The sequence below is a fragment of the Wickerhamiella sorbophila genome (genome assembly GCF_002251995.1).
Source record: "Wickerhamiella sorbophila strain DS02 chromosome Unknown contig1, whole genome shotgun sequence".
Lineage (NCBI taxonomy): Eukaryota > Fungi > Ascomycota > Dipodascomycetes > Dipodascales > Trichomonascaceae > Wickerhamiella > Wickerhamiella sorbophila.
The window spans coordinates 495,887-519,216 of NW_020193984.1; the positions used below are offsets into that span (position 1 = coordinate 495,887).

Below are 23,330 nucleotides of genomic sequence, written 5' to 3' on the forward strand. Positions count from 1 at the left end.
CTATCCGCTGACATGGCATGCCTGGTGCTGACGGGGGCCACTGTGCCGTTCAATGAGCTTGTTAGTGGTATAACTCCTGGGGTTGTGAGGGTGCTGAATTCCAAGGGGATTGGTGCGATCGAAATGCAGTACGGTCACGCAAAAGCAGCGTTCGAAAACGGACCGGGGAGGCTGCAATCGGTCGCGGGGTTTGCATTTGCTGATTTGACTGAAAAGATCCAAAACGCCAGCATTGTTATTTCCCACGCAGGAACAGGCTCTATATTGGACGTACTACGAGGACACCCCGGGATCCCGCTAATTGTCGTTCCAAACGAGAGTTTAATGGACAACCATCAGCTAGAAGTCGCCAACCAGTTCGAGCCGGATTATTTATGTGTTTCCAGAGTCGGCGACCTCGAAACCACCATCGGCCGGGCGTTGAACCACACATTCAAACGTCTGCCAGCCCCTAAAAGCCTGGACGCAGTTATCTCACAATTACATTGACCTACCTTGAACTATCACTGGGGGGTAACGGCGAGGGATCAGAATATCTACCGGTCTGGACCCAGTTGCAAAGTTTACGAATAAAAGCCGACGAAATGGACTCAGGAGCAGTGTTGTAGACAGCGAAGATGACAGCCATAGCTAAAGAGAAAATAATCGTGGAGCCATTCTTGACCAAGGGCTTGCCACCGCGTCGTTTGATGAGCATGTTGTACTGGCTGAGGATAGCCATGCGGATGGCATAAAGGGCGCGGGGGCGGCCGTTGACCTGGTCCAGGAAAGCCCAGAGACCCGACATGAAGCCAATGATTCTGAATCGCATGTGCGGGAGCATTCTTGTGCCCAGCAAAGTCTGTGATAAAGCAATGCCAGACCATGCTGACGCGACCGACATTGAAATGAAGGTGGCTGTGCGGAAGGTGTTGCCAATGGCTGACGCGAGAATCGTCCCTGAAGATCTGGAGCTGCGAGTGAAGCCCAGAATCAGATATAGCGGAAGCAAGTATTTAGTTGTCGAGCCATAGCCGGCACTGACGGCACTCCAGAACGACGTGCGTTCATTAGGGTTCATTGGGTGTAGCAGGGCACCGGTCATTGTAGTATTAGAGGGCAAGGCCATTTCGAGCACCGGAGCAATCACGCTCAGAGTGGGCGGCACCTGCCAGTTTGGGCTGAGAATGCGCGACTTGAATTTGGGGAACTTGAGACGCGAGATCTCCGCAACACTGGCGAGCACCTCATTTTCGGTGGGCCAGTGCTTGCCGTCAGGGTAGCCCACAGGCCGCTGCGGCATATAGGCCTGGGACACGGACAGCATGAGGCCCCTAAACACGCGGGGACAGCAGTCGGGCTCGCAAATCAGGGTGTAAAACAGCTGGGACATGGCAATTGGAATCAGAATCCACGAACCCACTATGCGGGGTTTCCAGTTGAACCGTCCCTGGTCGTCGAGCATGTTGTAGACGTATTCGGCCGCCTTGGTGGCCAGGTAAAGGGCGATATAGTCGCGTAGGCCGGCGGGCAAAATGCGGAAAACCGAGCCGGCAATGAGGGCCGAGACCATTGGAATGGCGATCTTGATTGCCCGCTTGCGAGACACTCCGTCGAGACGGGCTCGGGCTAAATTGGAAAGCACCCGGTTCAGCACGCGATAAACCGCCGAGAAGCTGGTTATCATGATTGCAGGACGGCTGGGACGGAACGAGCCGCCTAGGACAGGGTTCCTGGCCGAGATTGCCATCTGGACAAGCAACCCAACCCCGTAGGTTTTCAGAAACAGCCGGGTGTGCTGCCGAACAAACGTGTGCACATGCGCACTCTTGCTCTCGCTGTGGTGCAATGCCGACACCTGGTTGCTCAAATCAAACGGACACAGTGCATTCAGCTTCTCAAACTCCCGCGGCGTCAATATAAACCGCACAATGTATGCCGCTGTCATGTCTACCGGAAAGATCTTTGTTGGGTTATCGCCCTGTAAGCACCCTGCAATTACCCCCCCGTATATTAGTTAATAGTGGTAGTGGGGTGAATTTGCGGGGGAGTGCGGGTAGCTGGCGGGATTGTTTGGCGGTAGGCTAAGTGGGCCGCTATGGGTGTCCAGGTGTCTGCTCCAGAACACCCTGCAAAACGGGCCCAAGCAACCCTTTTCTGAAATTTCGCCCTGGCTACTTCAGCCGCGGGTTTCCTTACTAAACGACATGCTTCGACTTCGACTGCTGCAGACGCTGCGACGGTCGCCGGGTGTGGCGCACCGGTTTGTGCATTCGACGCTGGGCGCCGACGCTACGATAGTTGCGCAGCCGTTCAAGAACGACGCCGGCAAGCTGCTGCGCGTGTCGCTGACCGAGACGGCAGTGGCGAAACTGAACAAAATCAAGCACGACGACAACCGCCCTGATCTGCACCTGCGCATCAAGGTCGAGTCCGGGGGCTGCCACGGGTTCCAGTACATTTTCGACCTCAAAGACAAGGACACCATCACCTCCTCGGACAGTATATTCACCCGGGACGGGGCCCAGGTCGTCATCGACCACGAGTCGTTGAAGCTGCTCCAGGACTCGACCGTCGACTATGCCACCGAGCTCATTGGCTCTCAATTCAAAGTCACCTCGCCGCACACCTCGTCCGCCTGCGGCTGCGGCTCTTCCTTCTCCCTCGACCCCTAGAATCTAATTTAACTGCATATATCTAGCTGATGACTGATCTGATTTTTTCCACAAAAAAATGAACAAGTCTGACCTCAAGGGAAAGCTGCCGCTGCTGGCGCAGGGCAAAGTCCGGGAGCTGTACAAGCTACCCGACAACAAGCTGCTGTTTGTTGCCACGGACCGCATCTCGGCCTACGACGTCATTCTGGGCAATGGCATCCCGGACAAGGGCCGGGTGCTGACGGCACTTTCGCGGTTCTGGTTCGACTACCTGAAAGACGTCGTGCCCAATCACCTTGCCGACCATGGCGATGTGATTGCTTGTCTCCCTGAGTCAATTCAGTCCGACAGTGACCTTGCCGCTGTGCTCAAGGACAGGGCTCTGGTTGTCAACCGGTACAAGATCTTACCGCTCGAGGTGATTGTGCGTGGCTATATCACCGGATCTGCCTGGAACGAGTACAAAAAGACCGGCACTGTGCATGGCACTCAGATGCCGGCAGGACTACAGGAGAGCCAGGCGTTCCCGACGCCTATCTACACGCCGTCCACCAAGGCAGAACAGGGCGAGCATGACGAGAACATTTCGCCCGAAAAGGCTGCTGAGATTGTTGGCAAAGATCTTGCTGCAAAGGTCGAGCAAATTGCTCTGGCTCTGTACAAAAAGGCCCACGACTACGCCCAGACCAAGGGCATTATCATTGCCGACACGAAGTTCGAGTTCGGTGTAGACGAGTCCGGCAATGTCGTGCTTGTCGACGAGGTGCTCACGCCCGACTCTTCTCGTTTCTGGCCCAAGGACTCCTACAAAATCGGGCAGGGCCAGGACTCGTACGACAAGCAGTACGTGCGGGACTGGCTGGTCGCCAACGGCCTGAAGGGAGTCGATGGGGTGTCGATCCCCGAGGACGTTGCCAACAAAACACGTGAGAAATATCTTGAGGTCTATGAGAAACTAGTCAAGGCTTAGAGTTTGGAGTATTTAGGTTTTTCTTTACTGCGGAAACTCATCGCTCCTTTAGCAAAGTCTTCGCCCAGTAGTCCGTAGGAGTTATAATCAGCGATCTGCTCTAGCGACTCACTGACCGTGTGGTCAATGGCGTAGTTGATCGAGCGCTTGGTGCCCCACATAGCCACGGGGGAGAACTTGCACAGCTCCTTGGCGTATTCCAGAGCAGCGTTAACGGCATCGTCACGAGAGTCGTACGCCCGCTGGATAAAGCCTTGGGCAATAGCCTCGTCGACCTGGAAGTTGCGGCCACTGAAGCACACATCCTTGACCCATCCCAGGCTGCCAACGATCTTGGGCAGCCGCTGCAGAGTGCCGATATCAGCGGCCATGCCAATGACGATTTCGCGCACAGAGAATAGCGCGTCCTTGGCGGCAAAGCGCACGTCGAATGTGGTGAGCAGATCAATGCCCAAGCCAATGCAGGGGCCGTGGGCCACGCCAATGACCGGCTTGTTGATCAGATGGGCCTGATGCAGGGCGAGCTGGAAATCACGAATATGCTCACCCAGTTTCAGTCCGGCACGAGCAGTGTCCATCTGCTGGCGCTCAGCAAAGCCCTGCGCACTGTCCACAACGTCCAGACCAGCGCAGAACGCTCTACCCACTCCGTTCACGACCACAGCGCGAACATCCGAGTCTCTGGCTGCCTGGGCAAAAATCTTGCCGTACTCGGTCCAGCACGGCTCGTTCATGGCATTGAGGCGATCAGGACGGTTGATCTCAACATGGAGAACGCCCTCCTCAGACAATCTCACTTCGTGGAACTCAAGATTGCTGTAACTCATGGCATCCAACCGCCAGCTGCGATGTGCTTTATAAACCTCCAACCCCGCATTTTCGGGCAAGGGTTCGGCATCTCGGCTTGGAGAAAGGTAATGTGAAGAGATAAATTAGTCTAGTATTTAGTGTCCCATGAGGTATTAAGTTCGTCGAGAGCGCGGCGGTTTTCCAGAGAGCGGGGACCTCTCACTCTTTCTTCCGGCGTCGCTCTCGCTAGTTTCATTCTCCGCTCGACTTCTGCGTCAATCGCCGCCGCCAGCTCGTCTTGGTACATTGCCAGCACCTCCCGTTCTATGCGTTCCTTGAAAGTGCGTTTTTCCGCAGCCAGCTGGGCCTCTCGTCGCTCCAACGCCCGTTCTCGCGCCAGCACCTCGAGCTCGTGCCGGTACACTCTGATGACGTCCAGCTTGAGCAGAGTGGCACATGTGGGTCGTGACGACGGAGTCACCGTCAACAGGGCATTGATTAGCTTGGAAAGGGTTGAGGAATAAATATCGGGGATGGGAGCGAATTTACCCTCGCGGATTCTCTGCGACAGCTGCAGGTGCGACTTGGCTCGAAACGGCGGCTGCAGGGCGCACAGCTCGTACATCACACAGCCCAGCGACCATATGTCGGAGGCCGGAGTGGACGGCTGATCTGCAAGCACTTCAGGACTCATGTAGTAAGGAGTGCCGACGTAGGTGTTTGCCAGCGGGTTTTCCCGGTCAAGCAGTTTGGCCAGGCCAAAGTCCCCCAGCTTGATCACCGAGTCGGATATAAATACGTTCTCGGGCTTGATGTCCCGGTGCAGTACAAACGACTGAGGAATTGTGCTTGGCGGCTCCCCCGTCTCGGTGCTGGCGGGCGCGACTGTGTTGTAGTGGCAGCGGTACAGGGCCAGCACGAGCTGGGTGAACACCAGCCAGATCTCCCGCTCGGGCAAATGGGCCTGCTCTTGCTGCAACTCCCGAATGAAACTCGCAAGATCGCCGCCGTCGCAGTACTCCATGTACAAATGAACCTCGTGGGTCTCGGGAACGTGCTCGTGGTGCAAATATTTCACAATGTTTGGATGGTCCAGGGCCTTGAGAATGCGAAACTCCGCAATGAGCTGCGTCCGCTCCTTTTGGTTCATGGCTTTATACGATATTTCTTTCCTCACCAGGATCGTTCCATCTTCTCTTTGCACCTTGCGGATCTGGCCAAACGACCCTCGTCCGATCACCTCCAAGGGCGTGTATTCCATAATGTAAACAAAGGCCCATGCACGGACAGAAATAATATCTGCAGCGCAAACTCGGCCGAAATCTTTTCCAAATCGTAAATTAAATACTGTCTGGGCAAAATGCCAAGCACAAATCGCTCTTAAATACCCCCCTATAAACTCTATCCCTTTACGTATATACCAAACCCGGTGACTCGGTGGTGATTCTGCTTACCTACCAAAATGAGATTTGGGGAGATGAAGTCGAAGCTCAATGGCTATAGCGAGTCGTATCGCAGCAAACGAGCTGATGGAAAGAACACGATATCGCGAATATCTGGGGGTGGCAAGAGGAATGACGAGTCGACCAGGATTGAGGCTCGGCCATTGAGCCAGCTGTCTGATCCTCACCAATGGGCAGCCCCTCCGAAGCGAGGTGATGCGCCGTCCGCGCCGCCTCGCGCACCAGCAGCAGTTCCGGCGGCACAGACAGTACCACCTGGACAGCCCGGACAGCCGGAACAGCCCGTCCAGCAGCCGGTTTGGGATCCTAATACTCAGCAATGGGTCTATCCGGCACCTGTGCCTGCACCGCCTCAACCGGCCGCCTACCCCGGTCAGCCTCAGCCCCCTCCTCCGCCCGCTAATCCTGGGGCACCCCAACTCCCTGCATACCCCAGTCAGGCACAACCTCCAGCACAGCCAGCACAGCCAGGCTATCCAGGGTATGCGGCACCTGCAGCTTATTCGGCACCGACGCCGCAGTCGGCTTATCCTCCACAACCACCTGCACCGGTGCCATACCCCGGCCAGTCGCCGGCATTGCAAGTACCTGCACCACCGCCTACCCAGACGGCTTATGCAGGAGCCCCTCCAGCACCTTTACCTGCCCAGGGCCAAGCCCCAGTGTATGGACAGCCAGCCTACCAGTTTCAGCAAGCGACTGAGCTTTCAACGGGGTCTGGGGATCAAACAGCGAGCGACTCATTGCCAGGTTATGCCCAATCGGCAGGCTATTATCGACCGGTGCAGCCAGCACAGCCAGCACAACCAGCACAGCCAGCACAGCCAGCACAGCCAGCACAGCCAGCACAGCCAGCACAGCCAGCACAGCCAGCAGCCCAGCCAGAAATCCAAATGCAAAGAGAATTGCCTGACCCACGTTCCTTCGCCCCTCCCCCTAAAGCTGGAAATCCTAACCCGACTCGTGACCAGGTGCTAAAGACCCCAGAACCCCAGCTCCCACAAAGGAGACAATCGGACTCGGCACCCCGATTACCGTCCCGTCCGCAAGCTCACAATTCTCCGCCGCGAGCCGAACTGCCTCCCGCTTCTCCTCCTCATGTTGAGCAAGTGACAAGCCATATGGCTAACGCTAGCCTGGACAACGATCTAGCGTCGCAGATTGCCGATCGCAGAGCACATTTGCGAGCCGCCAATAAAGCCCCTGAAGGCAAGAAACCCCCACCCAAGCCGCCGTCTTTGAGCAAACCAAAAGTGCCAGGTAAACCCGCTAATCTTCGCTCTGCGGCACCACCAGCGCCAACGTCACAACCGGCACCAATGGCACCAACAGGCGAACGCCGACCTGCTCCTCCTCTCCCACCGAACCGATCAGCCCCCCCACTTGGCCCGCGACCAACTGCCGGGAAGCCGCAGGACGAACTCGAACTCGAGACACAATGGTATGCTGGTCCAGTGAACAATCTACAACTACCCAAGTATCTACAAAATCGGAACATTCAGTTCCATACAAGCTACGGTGGGGGCAAATCGCAATTGGTTGTCAAAGCACGAGAACCAGATCTCAGTGTCTTGACGTTAACATTCAGCTATCCTACAAACCGCCCGAGCGAGGTTGCCGTTGACCGCCAAAAAGGACGAGCACCACCTGAGCCGTCCTACGACGAGCTCGAAGAGTCCCAGGAACGGTATGGTGAAAGAGTTGCCCGATGGTGTGAGGACCAACGTGGCATACGTGTGGGAGACGGAGAGTGCTGGACATTGGCTGCCGAGGCCGTAAAAAAAGCCGGGGCAATGCCTGCACAGAATTACGTATTCGGAGCAGTAATTTTGAAGCAGGTGGACAGCGAGGTGGTGTCGAGTGCTGGCCCGATGATGCGGGGCGATATTGCCCAGTTCACGTCGGCCAAGTTCGCGTCGAGAACTGGCCGGTCCGAAACCGGCCCCCACCACACTGCTGTAGTAACCGACGTCGACGACTCGATTATCCACGTGGTAGAACAGAACGTGAGTGGTTCTGCCGTGCAGCCGGGCCGTTACGACCTCGCTGAAATGACCAGCGGAACAATTGAAATCTATAGGCCCATGCCCGAGTCATGGATGGAGCCACTATAGTGTAGTTGCAAAATATGACCAGCAGAGCAAACGACAGCTAAACTAATACGTGATTAAGTGTAGGTGTTTTGTTTGTGCGGCGTTTAAAGCGCGTTGACCCCAAACTTTTTCTCTCAAGAAAGATCACGACGTCTATTTCGAACAAAGAACACGCGAGAACTCTTCGTAATTGATCTGGCCGTCCTGATCCACGTCGGCCTCACGAATCATCTCGTCGGCCTCTTCCTCGGTCAGCTTGTCTCCAATCGAGATAAGGACGTGGCGAAGCTCGGCCGAGGAAATGTAGCCGTTTCCGTTGCGGTCAAAGACGCGGAAGGCCTCGCGCACTTCTTCTTCCGTGTCAGTGTCCTTGATCTTACGCGCCATCATCGTGAGGAACTCCGGGAAATCGACGCTGCCGTCGTTATCCATGTCAATCTCGTTGATCATGTCGGCGACTTCCGATTCGCTGGGTGTCTGGCCCAGGGAGCGCATCACAGTGCCCAGCTCCTTGGCCGAGATCTTGCCATCGTGGTCTTTGTCAAATAGCGAGAATGCCTCCTTGTATGCGCTAATCTGTTCTTCTGTCAATTTGTCGGCCATTGTGGAGGAGATGTCAAGTTGCTCTGATCGTAAGCAGCCCCCTTAGGTCCCAGAGCCGCGATTCCGAACAGGCGGTTGAACGCGGTGTGAGGATGCTTGGGGCGGCTCTGGCAGGCGAATTAGGAATCAACCGCACGCCGCATGTGCTTTAGAACACCCAATGCTTTTTTTGTAAATTCCACCTACGCCACCCCCGACCGACCTCGCTTGGTCAGAATCACCGTTGGATTATCATCTCCTTTTCCACCCTCCCAACCTGCAGGCTTTCTTCGCCCTAAGATTTCATTAGATAGTTAGTTCGGGTGACTCACATCTTGAAACCATCGCATGGACGACGTTCTATGCGGATCGCTTGCTGGAGCAGCGGGTAAAACGATAGAGTATCCTTTTGATACGACCAAAGTTCGTCTGCAGACCCAAAACCCGGCCAGCCCTATCTATTCAGGACCCATCGACTGTATTCGGACAACCATACACAACGAAGGAGTCAGGGGCCTGTATCGGGGCATAGCTCTGCCTATGGCAGGGGCGGCGGCGGAAAATGCCACTCTGTTTTTCACGTTTTCCGTTTTCGAAAAAATGACCGCTCCCCTAGGTCTCTCGGAAACCCCACAGGCACTCCTCTGCGGGTGTATGGGCGGGTTGGTGGCTTCGGTGGTCTTGACTCCGATCGAGCTGCTCAAATGCAACACACAGGTGTCGGCAATTGCCGGAATCCGCCATAAAACCAACATGGAGCAGATCAAAACCATCGTTTCCCACGACGGGATCCGCGGGCTATGGAAGGGCCAGGCCGGCACTGCAATTCGAGAGGCCGGCGGCTCGGCAGCATGGTTCGGCAGTTATAGAGCCGTGATCCAGCTGCTCACTGGCGACAGAAACAGCCAGGACCACAGCCCCAAGGCATGGCACTCGATGCTCGCTGGCTCCGTGGCAGGCATGGCCTACAATTTTTCATTGTTCCCCGCGGACACTGTAAAGTCGCAAATGCAAACGCAACGACTCATGGGTCGACCCGATCACGGATTTGTCCGCACCTTCTTCGAGCTGACTTCTCGAGGCGGTCTCAAACCTCTGTACCAGGGCTGCGGGCTCACATGCGCTCGCGCAGCTCCATCCAGCGCCATTATCTTCCTGGTTTACGAACAACTAAAAAAAGTCATCAAGTTTGACTAGCTATTTTGCATGTATATTATTCGAGTATCTACTTTTTGCGTTTCTTGTCCTCCACGAGCTCGACCTTGATGTCACTGAGACCTTCCTTCGACAGGTATGCTACGAGGTACTCTTCGACCTCCTCGCCGACGTCGCCTTGAATAACAATCTCGTCTTTGCCCTCGGGCGATTTGGTCACCGAAGCCCCCGTGGCGAAGCGGGACGCAAACGTCTTGGCCATTTTTTTCATCTCCACGTCGATCTGTTCCAGGCCCGCTACAACAATGATGTGCTTGCGCTTGTTACGCTCAATCCGCTTGACGAGAATCTTTGAGGACAGCTTTTTTGCGAGCTCTCGCTCCGCCTTGGCCTCTTCCCGAGCTACCTGCTTCTGGACTTTCCGATCAATCTCTTCCTGCTTTTCGACAGACAGCGAGGAAACACCGGCCGCGACACCGTCGACGGGGTATATCTTTTGGAACATGTCCGCGTGGTTTTTCTCCAGCCATTCTTTACATCGCTTGTGGGCGCCTCCAAACTCACAGTACTCTGGCGGCAGCGTGCACACACCGCAGTAGATCATGACAAATTGGAACGATGGACAAGCCGGAGGCACACTATATTACGGGCTTGCGAAAGAAATATTTTAGACTAATTCCGCCCTAACATTATATGTCCGCCGTCTCTCTACCCACATACTTCTAACCCACCATTCCCCCCCTCCAGGCCTGTTCAGCCTCTTAGTGTCCGCTCCCTCCTTCCCGCTTACCAAGCTACATGGAGGAATTTTCGCAACTTTTGGATGAGCTCCTTCATCAAAGGGCGCCGGGCGTCTCCGGGTCTCGTATAAAGAGACTCGCAGCCATAGCCTACGAACATCCAGAACTCGAATCAGCGGTAGTACAGAAATTATATTCCCACATTAAAAAAACACCTACTTCTCATAAACTAGGCGCTCTATATGCAGTTGAGGCGGTGGCAAGAGCCTATAAAGACAACAGTAAAGACCCTAATAAAGGCATACAGTTCACTGATGGCCTGAAAAACCTTTCAGACGTTCTGCAGCCGATCTTCGACTCTCTGGCTGTCCGCCAGCAGTCTTCCGACGCGTCAGAGAAAATGCGCAAGGTCCTGGACTTGTGGACTCGTGCAGAGACGTTCGACGTTGGTATGATTGACGCAATCAGAGACAAGCACTTCACCTCCACTACGCCCCCTGGCTCGCCGCCGGCCACCTGGGCAGGTCTCCCCGCAGAGATCCTTCATGGTCCCGAGCTTAAGCTTCCCAAGGCTGAGCCCAAGGCTGATGCCGCCTCCATTTTGGAGACGTTGGCCAATTTAGCAAAAACAAAAGAGTCGGTAGCTTCTCCAGTCCCTCAGCAGGCTGCGCTGGCCCAGAGCGCTTCTGCTACAACGTCTGGTGAGCCCTCGCTTTTAGCAACTTTGTTAGCTCAAACCTCCAAATCTACTCCTGCGCCACAGCCCAAATCTTCGTCTCGCGGTCGCGGATCGTCCCGAGACCCCAGATTAGCCATGAACCGCGATAGATCTCGCAGTCCAGGGCTACCTTCCCGTACCGAAAAGAGGGACAGGGATTCCGACTCTGACCGGGACGACTCTCCTCGGCCGCCAAAGAACGTCAGCTTCGATCCTACTCTTGTGCCGATGGATGCTATTTGTGTTCTCTCGCGCACGCTTTTTGTGGGGGGCATCCCCCCGGGCTATGACGAGGCCGCTGCCAAAGGCATCATTGAAGAGTTTGTTCCTGTGCAAAGCGTTATTTATCACCCGCAGAAGCATCATGCGTTCATCAAAGTTTATACCCGCGCGGACGCTGAAAACGTCAAGAGCAAACTCGACGAGCGGGCTCGCCAAACTAGTACGATGGTTAGAGCAAAGTGGGGTGTGGGCTACGGCCCTCGTGATTGCTTCGACTACAGCAAGGGGCTGTCAATAATTCCACTTTCTCGTCTCACGGAGGCGGGAAGAAGGTGGGCAAAGACAGCTCGCCATGGCGGCACAGACGGAACTCTGGAAGCTGGCCAAGTAATGGAGGAGCCTGATATCATTATCGGCACCGGAGCGGCCTCTTCATCCTCGCATACCCAAGCCCCGCAAGCTCGTCGCCCTGTCCAGCAAGTCAGCCACCCCAGTGCTGGCTACGTACCTCCTGCTGGTGCCCAATCCACTCCACAAATGCCCGGGATGCCAGGAATGCCTATGCCCGGAATGCCCATGCCAGGAATGCCAGGAATGCCCATGCCAGGCATGCCCGGTATGCCTATCCCAGGAATGCCCGGGATGCCGTTCCCTATGATGCCTATGATGCCCCCTGGAGGCGACATGCAGGCGTTTTTCGCCCAAATGCAACAGCCTAAAAAAGAGTAGAGCAGGATAGTCCCAATGGGGTTTTATATCGTTTATTTACAAGGGGGGCTATGTCCCTTAATTAAGTTAAAGCAAAGCTTCAACAGAAGAAAAATATTCAGGCTTGACCTTTTCTTTGATCTCTTCCTTGGTGAGCCAAGCAAAGTCAAAGTCCTTGGGAGTAAACTGTCCGTGCAAAATATGGGACTTGATCACAAACTCAGGGACTTCGCCTTTAATGACGGCTGCGGGAGTAGACGAGACGGTCCAAGTGTTTATGTTTGATCCGCCAAGCTCACGAAGGCCTGCTTCGGCAGCCTCGTGCAAAGAGGTAGCCTCCTCGGATACTTCAAAAGAGGGAAGACGCCACTCTTTGTTGTTAATCACAAGGTAGAGCGTGGAGTCAAGCTTGCGTTCCAGAGATCTGACATCTTTCTTTTCATCTGCCTGGGTCGTGCGGCTTTGGGGGATGATCTTGTCACCTTCGCCGTCGCCAGACTGCGAAGGCAGGTTAACAACCTGTTTGGACCGACGTTCACGGTTATGCTTGACATCAGGAATGCCTTCGGGGTAGTAGACCCCTTTGTGACGGGGCATAGGGCCTTTTTGTAACGAATCAAATTTACGCTGGCTAAGAGTACCACGCTTGAAATAAAAATACCAGGGAAAAGTCCACATCAGCCGGCGCTCGAGCTCATCCTGGTAGTGATAGAACGCTTTAACGAATGCAGACGGCTCTTTCGTGACAATAGGATTTCGACTGAGCAGAATGCCTGCTCTTAAAGGTCGAGGGGGCATTTTTGCAATGAAAAATTTGTCAGCACGAATTTATATTTGGTGAGAAAAAAACACCCTGTGTGCGGTTAGTTCAACTGGCTGATGTAGTTAGTTTGTGCGAGAATGCATTAAAGAGAACGTAGTTTTGTACAAGGCGTGTACACGTGCGATGTCAATTGTTGGTCGCAGACACACCTCGCCAAGATCGACTCTACTGCGGAATTGAAAATATAGAATCAGAAATCATATGCAGAGATATACCTCAGTGATCATCTAGCATCAAACCTTCTTTCGGTTTACGCAAATTACTAACTCGGATGCCCAACGCATGCTACTCGAGGAGGGGCTTTGGAGGCTGAAAACCGTTTTGCTTACACACTTGCGGGAAGTCGGGCCATGTCGGCTCAAGTAGGTGAGCCAGTCACAAGCAGATCCTGCATTAAATAGATCAAAATGGCCTGAGCCAATGAACGATATAGCCTGTTACACATGGGTCACACAATAAAACTGTTACACATGGGTCACACAATAAAACTGTTTCGCAGTTTTAGGTGGGGCCCTCGGCGAACTGAACACTTGCAACACGCCTTGTAGATCCTCGATCTGGTCGGCTAGTTTTAAAACGTGCATGACACTTAGTGGCGAACGGTAGCTGCAGCATTTTTGCAAAGAATAAACCAGCTATAACCTGGCTTGTAATTCCTGTGTCAATGCTATCCCGAGCGTGTTGAATGCGTATGATCTGAGAGACTCCGGAAATACATGTCTGAAGAGGGGTCACATCTTTTTTGCATACGGGTTAGGGTCACTACAACAACAGTCCCGCTGTCCATGTAACTTGTAGGACTTAATTTGCGTGTGCCACCGCTAGTCTCCGACCACCGTTCTGCAAAAATGAGCACACTACTAGCATTCCTTTACCCTTTGGTTAATGATCTTCTAGAGTTATGCATCTAGCGTCACGTGCTTCTGATTTGTTTGGCCGATCGGTAAATCTGCGACTGTACGCACCCACATCCTGGTCTTTTCATAGTATATATAAACCTGTAGATCCGATCTGCCTGTCTCTTTAGAACTATTGAGAACTTCTTCGATCACTTCACACAAACGAATACCTTCCACACTTGGATAGCAAAGTGACATATACAGTTCTAGTTTGCAATGAGCTCTAGCGAAACCAACGACAAGACATTTACACGTACAGTGCCAACACCAAGTTTGGATAGTGATGCCACTTCCCATGAAGACCCTCAGGCATTTACTGTTGCTGATCGGGCTGGTCCCATGAGTGCTATCAGGCGCACGGTCACACATGAGTCTGCTACAGACCAGGGCCGCGACGAAGTCCTCAGCGAAGTCTACACTCGTACATCAGGCTTCACTAATCCTCTGCCTTCGATGGGCGGCAAGCCATACCCACCACTTATTGAGGATATAGATCAGTACAAGGTCGAGTTCGACGGCCCTGACGATCCTCTGTGTCCTTTGAATTGGAGCACAATGTACAAAATCCGAGCAGGTGGTCTGCTTGTGCTCCCCACATTTTCTGCCGTATGGGGCTCCTCTATCTACGGAGCTGCCACCGTCGATATCGAACACATATTCCACGTGGGCGTAGCTGTATCAGTCCTTGGTGTTTCTCTTTATGTCCTTGGCTTTGCTACGGGTCCTATTCTGTGGGGTCCTTTATCTGAGATTTATGGTCGAAAGCTCCCTATTGTTGTTTCTGGATTTTTCACCACTGCATTTTCATTCTGGGCGGCTACAGCCGATCACTTTTACCATCTAATGCTTTACCGGTTTTTTGCCGGTGTCTTCGCTTCAGCTCCTCTGGTTGTTGTCGCAGCTGCTTATTCTGACATGTTGCCAACCAAAGCCCGAGGTGCAGCTATTAGTTTGTTCTCACTATGTGTTATGGGTGGCCCCTTTTTGGCTCCTGTTGTGGGTGGATATATTGTCAATTCATACCTGGGATGGAGATGGGTGTTCTACATTAGTGGTATTTTATCCGGATTTGTAACTCTTCTCATGGCTCTGTTCGGTCCTGAGACGTATCACCCTGTTATTTTGATCAGCAAAGCACGCGAGCTCCGCGAGCGAACTGGAAATCAGATGATTTTTGCTTCCCAAGAGCGTATCTCAATTGATCTGAGTGCAATTGTTAAAAAGGTCTTGGCTCTGCCTATCAAAATGTTATGCAGAGAGCCCGTTCTTCTCCTCATGTCCCTCTACCACGGGTTTGTCTACGGAATTCTGTACCTGTTGTTGGAAGCCGTCCCTATTGTTTTCACAAACTACGGATTCCACAAAGGTAATTTGTACCTGCCTTATCTCTCGCTATTCGTTGGTGTGGTGGTCTTCACCATTATCGACTTCTGTTATTTTCAAAGGAAGTTCGCACGTGATCTGGCCAAGAGTGGACGCCACGTACTGCCTGAATTACGTCTGCCTGGCATGATGACCGGTGGAGTCCTATTCCCTATCGGCATTTTCTGGTTCTGTTGGACCGGTGCATACCACGAGTACTGCCATTGGATTGTACCGACCATTGGTCTTGCCTTTGTCGGTGCGGGACTTATCGGTATTTTCTTGCCGATTTTCAATTATTTGATCGATACCTATCTTATGTTAGCGGCATCCGCGTTGGCGGCTAATGCGTTTACTCGAGCGTCAATGGGTGCGGCCTTTCCTATCTTTGCCACGGCCATGTTCCACAATCTCGGCGTCCAATGGGCTGGAACGTTACTCGGCTGTCTTGCCGCAATCCTTGTGCCCATTCCGGTCATTTTCTTCCTCTATGGTCATGTTATCCGCAGGCATTCCTACTATGCGCCTAAGATTGAGTAGGCAGGGTCTCCTAACCGGTCTCCTAACCTCTAAGGTTCGGGTATCTATTTAAAGGAAAAGGTTCGTCTGGTGGCTTGGGCAACTAGATAGCAGGTGCACGACTTCAATATTGATTGGACTCGGGAAAAAATAAACTCCGGTTTTTTATTTCGCTAATCACTTTCCACAACCGCACACCGCATCCCCCTGGAGCTATTAATCTGTGCAGCCCGATCGGTGAAAACTGTGCCTGCACCTGACGCATACATGCAGCTCGCTTTAACAAAACAGCCTTATTTAAGCAATTTTTTTTCTCTCTTTCGCTTTGTGAACAGCTCTAAGCAAACATTTGATCACTTGTTGGAAAAAAAGTGAAACTTATACAGTTCGGAGTTTTTTAAAGAGAGTTAGAGGTTTACTTGTGTTGTTCGAAATTTCCATGAGCTCTAGTGCAACTGAAGATAAATCATTGATCCAAGCCGTCCCGTCGCTGTCGTCGAGTTCGGTAAGCTCACGTTCAAGCTCTGCCGACTCCGAAGAGCGTCCTCAGGTGTTCACTGATGACCATCACGACGCTGGCTTGAGTGCCATCAGACGCACAGTCACTCGTGAGTCTGCAACCGACCAAGGACGTGAAGAAGTCCTTGCCGAAGTCTATACCCGCGCATCAGCATTTTCCAATCCTCTGCCTTCGATGGGCGGCAAGCCATACCCACCAATGATTGAGGACATAGATCAGTACAAGGTCGAGTTCGATGGTCCTGACGATCCTATGTGTCCTTTAAACTGGAGTGCTCTTCGCAAAGCCCGAACAGGCGGGTTGCTTGTGCTTCCCACGTTTTCAGCTGTGTGGGGGTCCTCTATCTACGGATCTGCTACCGTCGACATTGAGCACCTTTTCCATGTTGGTACCCCTGTAGCAGTTCTTGGTGTTTCTCTTTATGTCCTTGGTTTTGCTACGGGCCCTATTCTGTGGGGTCCTTTGTCCGAGATTTATGGCCGTAAGGTTCCTGTTGTTGTTTCGACATTCATCAACGCTGCATTCACATTCTGGACAGCAACAGCAGATCATTTTTACCATCTGATGCTCTACCGTTTCTTCTCTGGCGTGTTTGCTTCGGCTCCCCTGGTCATTGTGGCTGCCGCATATGCCGATATGCTTCAAACCAAAACCCGTGGCGGTGCGATTAGTTTGTTCTCACTGTGTGTCATGGGTGGCCCTCTACTTGCTCCTGTTGCCGGTGGTTATATTGTTAATTCGTTTCTGGGCTGGAGATGGGTGTTCTACATTACTGGTATTTTGACGAGCTTTGCAACGGTCGTGTTTGCCCTTTTTGGTGAGGAGACTTATCATCCCATTGTTCTAACCGCAAGGGCCCGTGAGCTTCGTGAGCGCACAGGCAACAAGATGATTTTTGCTGCTCAGGAGCGTATTGAAGTTGATTTGTACGCAATTGTTCACAGAGTGCTTGCACTTCCTATCAAAATGTTGTTCCGAGAGCCCATTCTTTTGCTCATGTCGCTGTACCACGGTTTTGTTTATGGTATTTTGTACCTTTTGTTGGAGGCCGTCCCTATTGTTTTCACAAAATACGGTTTCCACAAAGGTAACTTGTACCTGCCTTACCTCTCGCTTTTCTGTGGTGTGCTGATTTTCACCGTTATCGACTTCTGTTATTTCCAAAAGAAGTTTGCGCGTGATTTGGCCAAGAGCGGGCGTGCAGTGGTCCCTGAGTTGCGGTTGCCGGGCATGATTGCCGGTGGCTTTTTGTTTCCCATCGGCATCTTCTGGTTCTGCTGGACCGGTGCATACCACGAGTACTGCCATTGGATTGTACCGACCATTGGTCTTGCCTTTGTCGGTGCGGGACTTATCGGTATTTTCTTGCCGATTTTCAATTATTTGATCGATACCTATCTTATGTTAGCGGCATCCGCGTTGGCGGCTAACGCATTTACTCGAGCGTCAATGGGTGCGGCCTTTCCTATTTTTGCCACGGCCATGTTCCACAATCTCGGCACCCAATGGGCCGGAACGTTACTTGGCTGCCTTGCTGCGATTTTGTCGCCAATCCCTGTCTGCTTTTACATGTATGGGCATGTTATTCGCAGATATTCCACTTACGCGCCAAAGATCGAGTAAGTTCCTCATTTTATTTTAATTGTCTTACTCACTTTCAACTCGCTTTATCTTTTTAGTGGCCATATATAAGTACGTATTTCGTGATACTTACTATAACATTCGTCCCCCGGCCTGTTACGTTGGTATTTTCCTTCCTCCCAAGCCAGTCTAAACGGGCCGAGGAAGTCGTTGAGACAACCCTTTCCCATAGAGAAAGCGTATTGTTGGCCATATAAAGGAATAGCTAGCTCCATATAGGACTGTCAATACGAATATTTATCGCTATTCGATGCATATAAGATGCTATCAAGCTATTCGTGCCGTCGTCCGCTCTTCTCTTGGCAGCTCTCATGCACTTGGCTGGAGGTTTGTCCTTCCGCTACCCTACTTCTGTGGATACTCCACAGTTAACATGCATGCCCTAATCCTATAGTCAGCGGTAAAAGGTTTTGTTTTATAGTCATTGATCTACAGAGTGCCCCCGGACGCCAGTACAATTATTCTGGATGATAAGCTCCGATGACGAGGCGGAGAAGCGCGACGTCAAAGCGGGGCCAGGCTTGGATGCACCACTCTCCCATCCAGATCCTCCATCTGCCTGGAACTTCACCGACCTGGAACTACACGAGGCTCAACAGCCAAGCGACGAGAATGCTTATTTGACACTAGTTTATAACAATTCACCGGTAGGCAAGGTAAGTATGCGAATGGGAAATAACAGGCCGTATCCTCCCACAATGAGCGATATGACTGCGTATTGTGTGGGCTTTGATGGCCCCGATGACCCATTGAATCCTTTGAATTGGCCAATGAGAAAAAAAATCTACAATGGGTTTTGTCTTTCATTTGCTACATTTATTCTTACGTGGGACTCTTCTATCTACTCAGTGACAGTGCCAATGATGGAGGAGATTTATCATATTGGAAGAGTGCCGGCCGTGTTGGGCATTTCTTTATACGTTATGGGATTTGCTGTAGGGCCAATTATTTGGGGTCCCATCTCAGAAATATTTGGGCGGAAACCTCCACTGGTGGTTTCTTCTATTTTATTTGTTATTTTCAACTTTTGGTGTGCCACGGCATCCCATTATTATGAGCTGATGCTTTATCGGTTCGCTTTAGGAGCCCTAGGGTCTGCTCCGCTAGCTACAACAGCAGCATGCTTTGGTGATTTTCTCCATTACAGAGTGCGTGGTATTGGCGCTGCATTCTTCGGCCTCTGCGTTATGGGCGGTCCGAGCGTTGGGCCAGCAGTAGGCGGTTTCATCACCTACTCTTTTTTGGGGTGGAGGTGGACATCGTACATTTCAGGTATCATGGCTTCATTATCGCTTGTGATGATGCTTTTCTTGAGTGAGTCTTATCATCCTGTCGTTTTAGCCCACAAGGCTAGAGTGTTAAGACAGGAAACTGGAAATCCATTCATTTATGCCGAGCATGACCATGCACAGGTTCATATCAAAGCAATTTTCCAAAAAGTCCTTCTGACGCCTATAAGAATGATTTTCCAAGAACCTATTTTACTGCTTGTTAGCCTGTATCATGGCTTTGTTTACGGGATCCTGTACATGTTTTTGGAGGGGGTCCCGCTGATTTTTGCTCAATATCACTGGCCAGACCAGCTCATTAGTCTACCTTATATGGCAGTGTTTGTTGGTAGTGCCATTACTTGCGCGGCGAATATTCTCTACTTTGATCGCCTCTTCCGAAAAAGATTGGCCAAGACTGATCTATCGATTGTACCTGAGTACAGGTTGCCGCTGATGATTTTTGGCGGCGTAATATTCCCAATTGGACTCTTTTGGATGTGCTGGACAGGTGCGTATGCTCCACACGTACATTGGATTGCTCCACTGTTGGGCCTGACCGCTACTGGTATTGGTCTGATGGCCATCTTCAACCCGATCTTCAGTTACATTGTCGATACCTATCGATTCAGAGCAGCATCGGCGATTGCAGCAAATACATTCATACGATCTGCAATGGGTGCTTCATTCCCGCTGTTTGCTAATGCAATGTTCAAAAATTTAGGCATTCAGTGGGCTGGCACATTGTTAGGTTGTCTCGCAGTGCTGCTGGCACCCATACCAGTTCTCTTTTACCGACACGGTCACAGAATCAGGGCATGCTCGAAATATGCACCTACCTGAGCTCACCACACTATGTCATTGCACTCCACTAATAGCATAATTAATTCTAAAATAGTCCTGATTTTCAGAAGCTTCGCAATCTCCACTCGATCAACGCGCGTCCGCTTAGATAACCGATAAACGCGCGAAGCGATGGCTCAAACGTTTGGTCGATTCAAGCTTTACTCGGATCCAGGCATTATAATCGACACAAACAAAGGGAAAATAGCCAACCCCCGGACTTTGCAGAATGAGGCATTTGAGCAATGCGGCGCCCTAGCTGGAGACTTCAAAAGGATCACCGCCCAACTCAAACATCCCATGGAAATCCAGATTGACGACTACAAATACTACTTTCCGGGACTGGAATTGTACAAAGCCGAATTCAAGTGTTGCAGATGCAATGAGGATTATTTTAAAACTACAAAGAGTGGTGGAAAGCACTTGAAAAGCTGTACTGGCTCGGGGCGGGCGCGAATTGTACGAGGTGACTTTGAAGTGCAGCTACAATGGGCCACAACTGTTGCTTTTGCTTCACAAAGACGCAAGTATTTTGTCGTTAACAAGGCTAAAAAAGTCTATGAAGGGCCCCAGTTCATGTCTGCCCATGCTATGGAACTTGCCGCTCAAGACAATAATGCAGTCCAAGCCTTTCTGCCAAACGAAAGGGATATCCCAGACGAAGACGAGTTCTATTCCGAAAGTGAGCTTTTTACTGATTGGCCCTACAAAAGCGAGACGCCGTTTTTAATGACAACCCCACGGTATGCAGAACAGTTTGGATTCAGAACGTTTATCACGGACAAGAGCTTTATATTCAAACACATTCGTCAAAACCATCAAGAGTCAATAGGTGGAGTATCCGCAGAGTATGCGCTAATTGTCCATATTGTGACTCGTGCTCTGGGGCGCGATGAGAATCTACTTCAGAGGTTCAGGGAAACAGACCTCGAGGTGCTATATGAGCATACATGTACTCAAGCTTGGGATGGACAATACTTTGACAAAGAGGCCAACCAGAAATGTATCTCCACTATTGCACAACTTTTGTACACGCTTTGCTCGCTCACACACTATGAATGGATTGAGTGGAGACGTGAAAGTATCGAGTCACTGGATCTGATCAAATCGTGGATCAAGAAACGTATTCTAAAATTTTCTGACTGGTCTCTGGATGAAGATTTAGTTTACTCGGTGCTCAATCTGGACAATAACGGTCCCCCGGACGTCATACTAGACTCTGTGCGGAATTTGTTTGTTGGTCTCGTGCGACAGGGGACTCCTAGCCTAAGCCATCCGATTTTGGCGGCGTTTAGTCCATTCGTTTATGATTTTCAGTACAATGCCTTCAAGACCAACTCGATGCTTTTAGAGTCTTTGGAACATGTTCTCTACGGCCTACGGTATTTCCTTGCCACCTCGGCGGCAAGGATACCCGCATCAAGCATTGAGAAAACTTTCAGGCAATACGACGAAGGCACAACGGCTGTGTTTGGATATTTAATGAGTCTTCTTGGGGAAGTTCAGAACGAGAATGCGCAACAGACTGCTGAACTTTTCTATATCCAAAGTTTTTAACGCTTATTTATTTTCAGAAGTTCATGTAAGAATAGATATTTAGGGGAGTTCGAGATCGGAATAAATAGATTGATGGGAGAGCAGCAGCTTCCTTTTATGGTCTGGGTGAGATCTGTTAACCGCAGCTCTCAAACGAGCAGTGCTGTCGGTTTCTGGTTCTAGCGAAGACGTCCTGTACCAGAAGAACTGGCCCAAGATAAACAGGTCCAGAATCAGTGTGCCGGCAGACCCGATCAGGAATGGCAGTTCATTTTGAAGAAACTCATGTCCATCAGGGCCTAGAGCTTCAGGCGATAAACAAATAGATAGGGAATAAAACAGGTTACCCATCAGGGCGCAGGATACCAATGCGACAGACAATCCGCATGATTTGAGTCTATAGTTATGCAAAATTTGGGGCAGCCGTGAGACGAGGTACAATGTTCCAGAAAAATACGAAATGTACACCCCGACTTGGACGCTAGTGTGCGCAAAAGCTTCTTGGGCGTAGCCAACCGGAGCGCCTTCGCCAGTGCCAAACAGAGCAACAAAGGGTGTGGCAGCAAATATGCGACGGGTGTAGCTGGACTTTGCATTGCTGTCCCGGCGGTTTGAGTTGTCCAGAGAGAGGTCTTCTGGTTCTATGCCTATCAGCTCTTGGGTGACGGCTGATGAGTAGAGATAGTACTGCGCGGCCAAGACGAGATCCATAAATATGTAATATGAGGCCAAAAGAGTCTGGAACAGAAGCTGTGATGTCATCAAACATCCTGCCAATGCCGTCAAGTCGCCTAAAAACCAGATCGCTAGGAACTCGCGTGACATCCCATCAACGTGTTTGTGCCGGTAGTTAGCTAGGACTTGTGGACATTGAGCACATATCCAAAAACAGATAGAAATTGTACCCAAAATACCAGATAAAGTGGCATCTTGGAATCTTTCTGACATGGTTGCTCAAGACGTAGTCCACTTGTGGGGTGTGGAGTCGAAAGGAAAGTGCTTTTAAAGCCAAAGCACTGATAAGTGAGTAAGCACATGAAGGCTAGGGATGAGTGCATTATCAAGGCGTAAGGGCTAGACGGCGCTCTGCAAGTACGGGGAAAAAAATAGGTTGACAACCTAAACCATCAATTTCAAAGTATGCCAATCCACAAAAGCCACCTCTACCTACTCTTTTAGTGGTGATTGAGGTGATATTTCCTTTGTATGCGTTATCAGTAGTTTTCCCCGTGCATGCCGCATGGTCGCCTAAGCAAAAGCCTAGGTTGCCTGCGAGCAAGGCTCTTAACAGACAACCGAAGCGAAGTGTTACTGGCGGATAATAGGAGACACGAAGAGCATTCTAACTTGCAAAATTTCTAGACACTAATGAGAAGTTGCTCTCTTGCGTTGCGTTCAGAGATTAATATGTAGAGCCGCGGATCCAACCGCGGGTGGGGGTTCGGAGCCGTGGCCGCCGCCGTGTCTGGCTGTTGATGCATACAGTTGGATCTGGGCCATATAACAAAGTGCTCAAACGCCGCGCACGCATCCTAGCAAATTTACGGCAATCCAAGTACAATTGTTGCTTGATGTTAAAACCTATTGGAGGAGCGAGCCGTCACGCAAATCCCAGGCTGGCAGAGCCAAGACACTTAGACCTGGCATTGAATCAGCTGATGCCCATATTGTGTGCCCTTTTAGTTTTATGGACTTCATGCAGAGATATTACTACAGCGAAATTCTATGAAACGGATTCAGATATAAAAGAGCTTGGTATAGGTTCTCTTCATGAATTGTGGTCAGAAGCAGAACTGAAAAGTTGTATCATCATTTATCCGTAAAGAATTAGCACTTTATCAGA

The 23,330-nt window shown here is 51.2% G+C and overlaps 17 protein-coding genes across 17 annotated transcripts; 10 read left to right on the forward strand and 7 right to left on the reverse strand.

Moving 5' to 3' along the window:
• Positions 1 to 12: 12 nt before the first annotated feature.
• On the forward strand, positions 13 to 489 carry B9G98_00301 (UDP-N-acetylglucosamine transferase subunit alg13; the record flags this gene model as incomplete). The annotated part of the gene is made up of 1 exon (XM_024806859.1): positions 13 to 489. One exon carries the CDS (start codon positions 13 to 15, stop codon positions 487 to 489), a length of 477 nt encoding a protein of 158 aa, XP_024662627.1.
• Position 490: 1 nt separating this feature from the next.
• Positions 491 to 1,927, reverse strand: B9G98_00302 (hypothetical protein; the record flags this gene model as incomplete). Its single annotated transcript, XM_024806860.1, has 1 exon — positions 491 to 1,927. One exon carries the CDS (start codon positions 1,925 to 1,927, stop codon positions 491 to 493), a length of 1,437 nt encoding a protein of 478 aa, XP_024662628.1.
• A 259-nt stretch (positions 1,928 to 2,186) lies between these two features.
• B9G98_00303 (Iron-sulfur cluster insertion protein ErpA) lies at positions 2,187 to 2,654 on the forward strand (the record flags this gene model as incomplete). The annotated part of the gene is made up of 1 exon (XM_024806861.1): positions 2,187 to 2,654. One exon carries the CDS (start codon positions 2,187 to 2,189, stop codon positions 2,652 to 2,654), a length of 468 nt encoding a protein of 155 aa, XP_024662629.1.
• Positions 2,655 to 2,712: 58 nt separating this feature from the next.
• Positions 2,713 to 3,606, forward strand: B9G98_00304 (Phosphoribosylaminoimidazole-succinocarboxamide synthase; the record flags this gene model as incomplete). The annotated part of the gene is made up of 1 exon (XM_024806862.1): positions 2,713 to 3,606. The coding sequence occupies one exon, from the start codon at positions 2,713 to 2,715 to the stop codon at positions 3,604 to 3,606; it is 894 nt and encodes a 297-aa protein (XP_024662630.1).
• A 37-nt stretch (positions 3,607 to 3,643) lies between these two features.
• B9G98_00305 (Delta(3,5)-Delta(2,4)-dienoyl-CoA isomerase, mitochondrial) lies at positions 3,644 to 4,433 on the reverse strand (the record flags this gene model as incomplete). Its single annotated transcript, XM_024806863.1, has 2 exons — positions 3,644 to 3,664; positions 3,723 to 4,433. 2 exons carry the CDS (start codon positions 4,431 to 4,433, stop codon positions 3,644 to 3,646), a joined length of 732 nt encoding a protein of 243 aa, XP_024662631.1.
• A 110-nt stretch (positions 4,434 to 4,543) lies between these two features.
• Positions 4,544 to 5,656, reverse strand: B9G98_00306 (G2-specific protein kinase nimA; the record flags this gene model as incomplete). The annotated part of the gene is made up of 1 exon (XM_024806864.1): positions 4,544 to 5,656. One exon carries the CDS (start codon positions 5,654 to 5,656, stop codon positions 4,544 to 4,546), a length of 1,113 nt encoding a protein of 370 aa, XP_024662632.1.
• A 201-nt stretch (positions 5,657 to 5,857) lies between these two features.
• On the forward strand, positions 5,858 to 7,972 carry B9G98_00307 (Altered inheritance of mitochondria protein 3; the record flags this gene model as incomplete). Its single annotated transcript, XM_024806865.1, has 1 exon — positions 5,858 to 7,972. One exon carries the CDS (start codon positions 5,858 to 5,860, stop codon positions 7,970 to 7,972), a length of 2,115 nt encoding a protein of 704 aa, XP_024662633.1.
• Positions 7,973 to 8,104: 132 nt separating this feature from the next.
• Positions 8,105 to 8,554, reverse strand: B9G98_00308 (Calmodulin; the record flags this gene model as incomplete). Its single annotated transcript, XM_024806866.1, has 1 exon — positions 8,105 to 8,554. One exon carries the CDS (start codon positions 8,552 to 8,554, stop codon positions 8,105 to 8,107), a length of 450 nt encoding a protein of 149 aa, XP_024662634.1.
• Positions 8,555 to 8,881: 327 nt separating this feature from the next.
• B9G98_00309 (Amino-acid transporter arg-13) lies at positions 8,882 to 9,730 on the forward strand (the record flags this gene model as incomplete). Its single annotated transcript, XM_024806867.1, has 1 exon — positions 8,882 to 9,730. The coding sequence occupies one exon, from the start codon at positions 8,882 to 8,884 to the stop codon at positions 9,728 to 9,730; it is 849 nt and encodes a 282-aa protein (XP_024662635.1).
• Positions 9,731 to 9,758: 28 nt separating this feature from the next.
• Positions 9,759 to 10,292, reverse strand: B9G98_00310 (Translation machinery-associated protein 22; the record flags this gene model as incomplete). The annotated part of the gene is made up of 1 exon (XM_024806868.1): positions 9,759 to 10,292. The coding sequence occupies one exon, from the start codon at positions 10,290 to 10,292 to the stop codon at positions 9,759 to 9,761; it is 534 nt and encodes a 177-aa protein (XP_024662636.1).
• A 194-nt stretch (positions 10,293 to 10,486) lies between these two features.
• On the forward strand, positions 10,487 to 12,097 carry B9G98_00311 (Protein NRD1; the record flags this gene model as incomplete). The annotated part of the gene is made up of 1 exon (XM_024806869.1): positions 10,487 to 12,097. The coding sequence occupies one exon, from the start codon at positions 10,487 to 10,489 to the stop codon at positions 12,095 to 12,097; it is 1,611 nt and encodes a 536-aa protein (XP_024662637.1).
• A 66-nt stretch (positions 12,098 to 12,163) lies between these two features.
• B9G98_00312 (54S ribosomal protein L17, mitochondrial) lies at positions 12,164 to 12,874 on the reverse strand (the record flags this gene model as incomplete). The annotated part of the gene is made up of 1 exon (XM_024806870.1): positions 12,164 to 12,874. The coding sequence occupies one exon, from the start codon at positions 12,872 to 12,874 to the stop codon at positions 12,164 to 12,166; it is 711 nt and encodes a 236-aa protein (XP_024662638.1).
• Positions 12,875 to 14,014: 1,140 nt separating this feature from the next.
• Positions 14,015 to 15,700, forward strand: B9G98_00313 (putative transporter C36.03c; the record flags this gene model as incomplete). Its single annotated transcript, XM_024806871.1, has 1 exon — positions 14,015 to 15,700. The coding sequence occupies one exon, from the start codon at positions 14,015 to 14,017 to the stop codon at positions 15,698 to 15,700; it is 1,686 nt and encodes a 561-aa protein (XP_024662639.1).
• A 418-nt stretch (positions 15,701 to 16,118) lies between these two features.
• B9G98_00314 (Polyamine transporter 1) lies at positions 16,119 to 17,822 on the forward strand (the record flags this gene model as incomplete). The annotated part of the gene is made up of 1 exon (XM_024806872.1): positions 16,119 to 17,822. One exon carries the CDS (start codon positions 16,119 to 16,121, stop codon positions 17,820 to 17,822), a length of 1,704 nt encoding a protein of 567 aa, XP_024662640.1.
• Positions 17,823 to 18,307: 485 nt separating this feature from the next.
• On the forward strand, positions 18,308 to 19,951 carry B9G98_00315 (Polyamine transporter 1; the record flags this gene model as incomplete). The annotated part of the gene is made up of 1 exon (XM_024806873.1): positions 18,308 to 19,951. One exon carries the CDS (start codon positions 18,308 to 18,310, stop codon positions 19,949 to 19,951), a length of 1,644 nt encoding a protein of 547 aa, XP_024662641.1.
• Positions 19,952 to 20,083: 132 nt separating this feature from the next.
• On the forward strand, positions 20,084 to 21,508 carry B9G98_00316 (hypothetical protein; the record flags this gene model as incomplete). Its single annotated transcript, XM_024806874.1, has 1 exon — positions 20,084 to 21,508. One exon carries the CDS (start codon positions 20,084 to 20,086, stop codon positions 21,506 to 21,508), a length of 1,425 nt encoding a protein of 474 aa, XP_024662642.1.
• A 39-nt stretch (positions 21,509 to 21,547) lies between these two features.
• Positions 21,548 to 22,435, reverse strand: B9G98_00317 (putative vacuolar amino acid transporter YPQ2; the record flags this gene model as incomplete). The annotated part of the gene is made up of 1 exon (XM_024806875.1): positions 21,548 to 22,435. One exon carries the CDS (start codon positions 22,433 to 22,435, stop codon positions 21,548 to 21,550), a length of 888 nt encoding a protein of 295 aa, XP_024662643.1.
• Between the last annotated feature and the right edge of the window lie 895 nt (positions 22,436 to 23,330).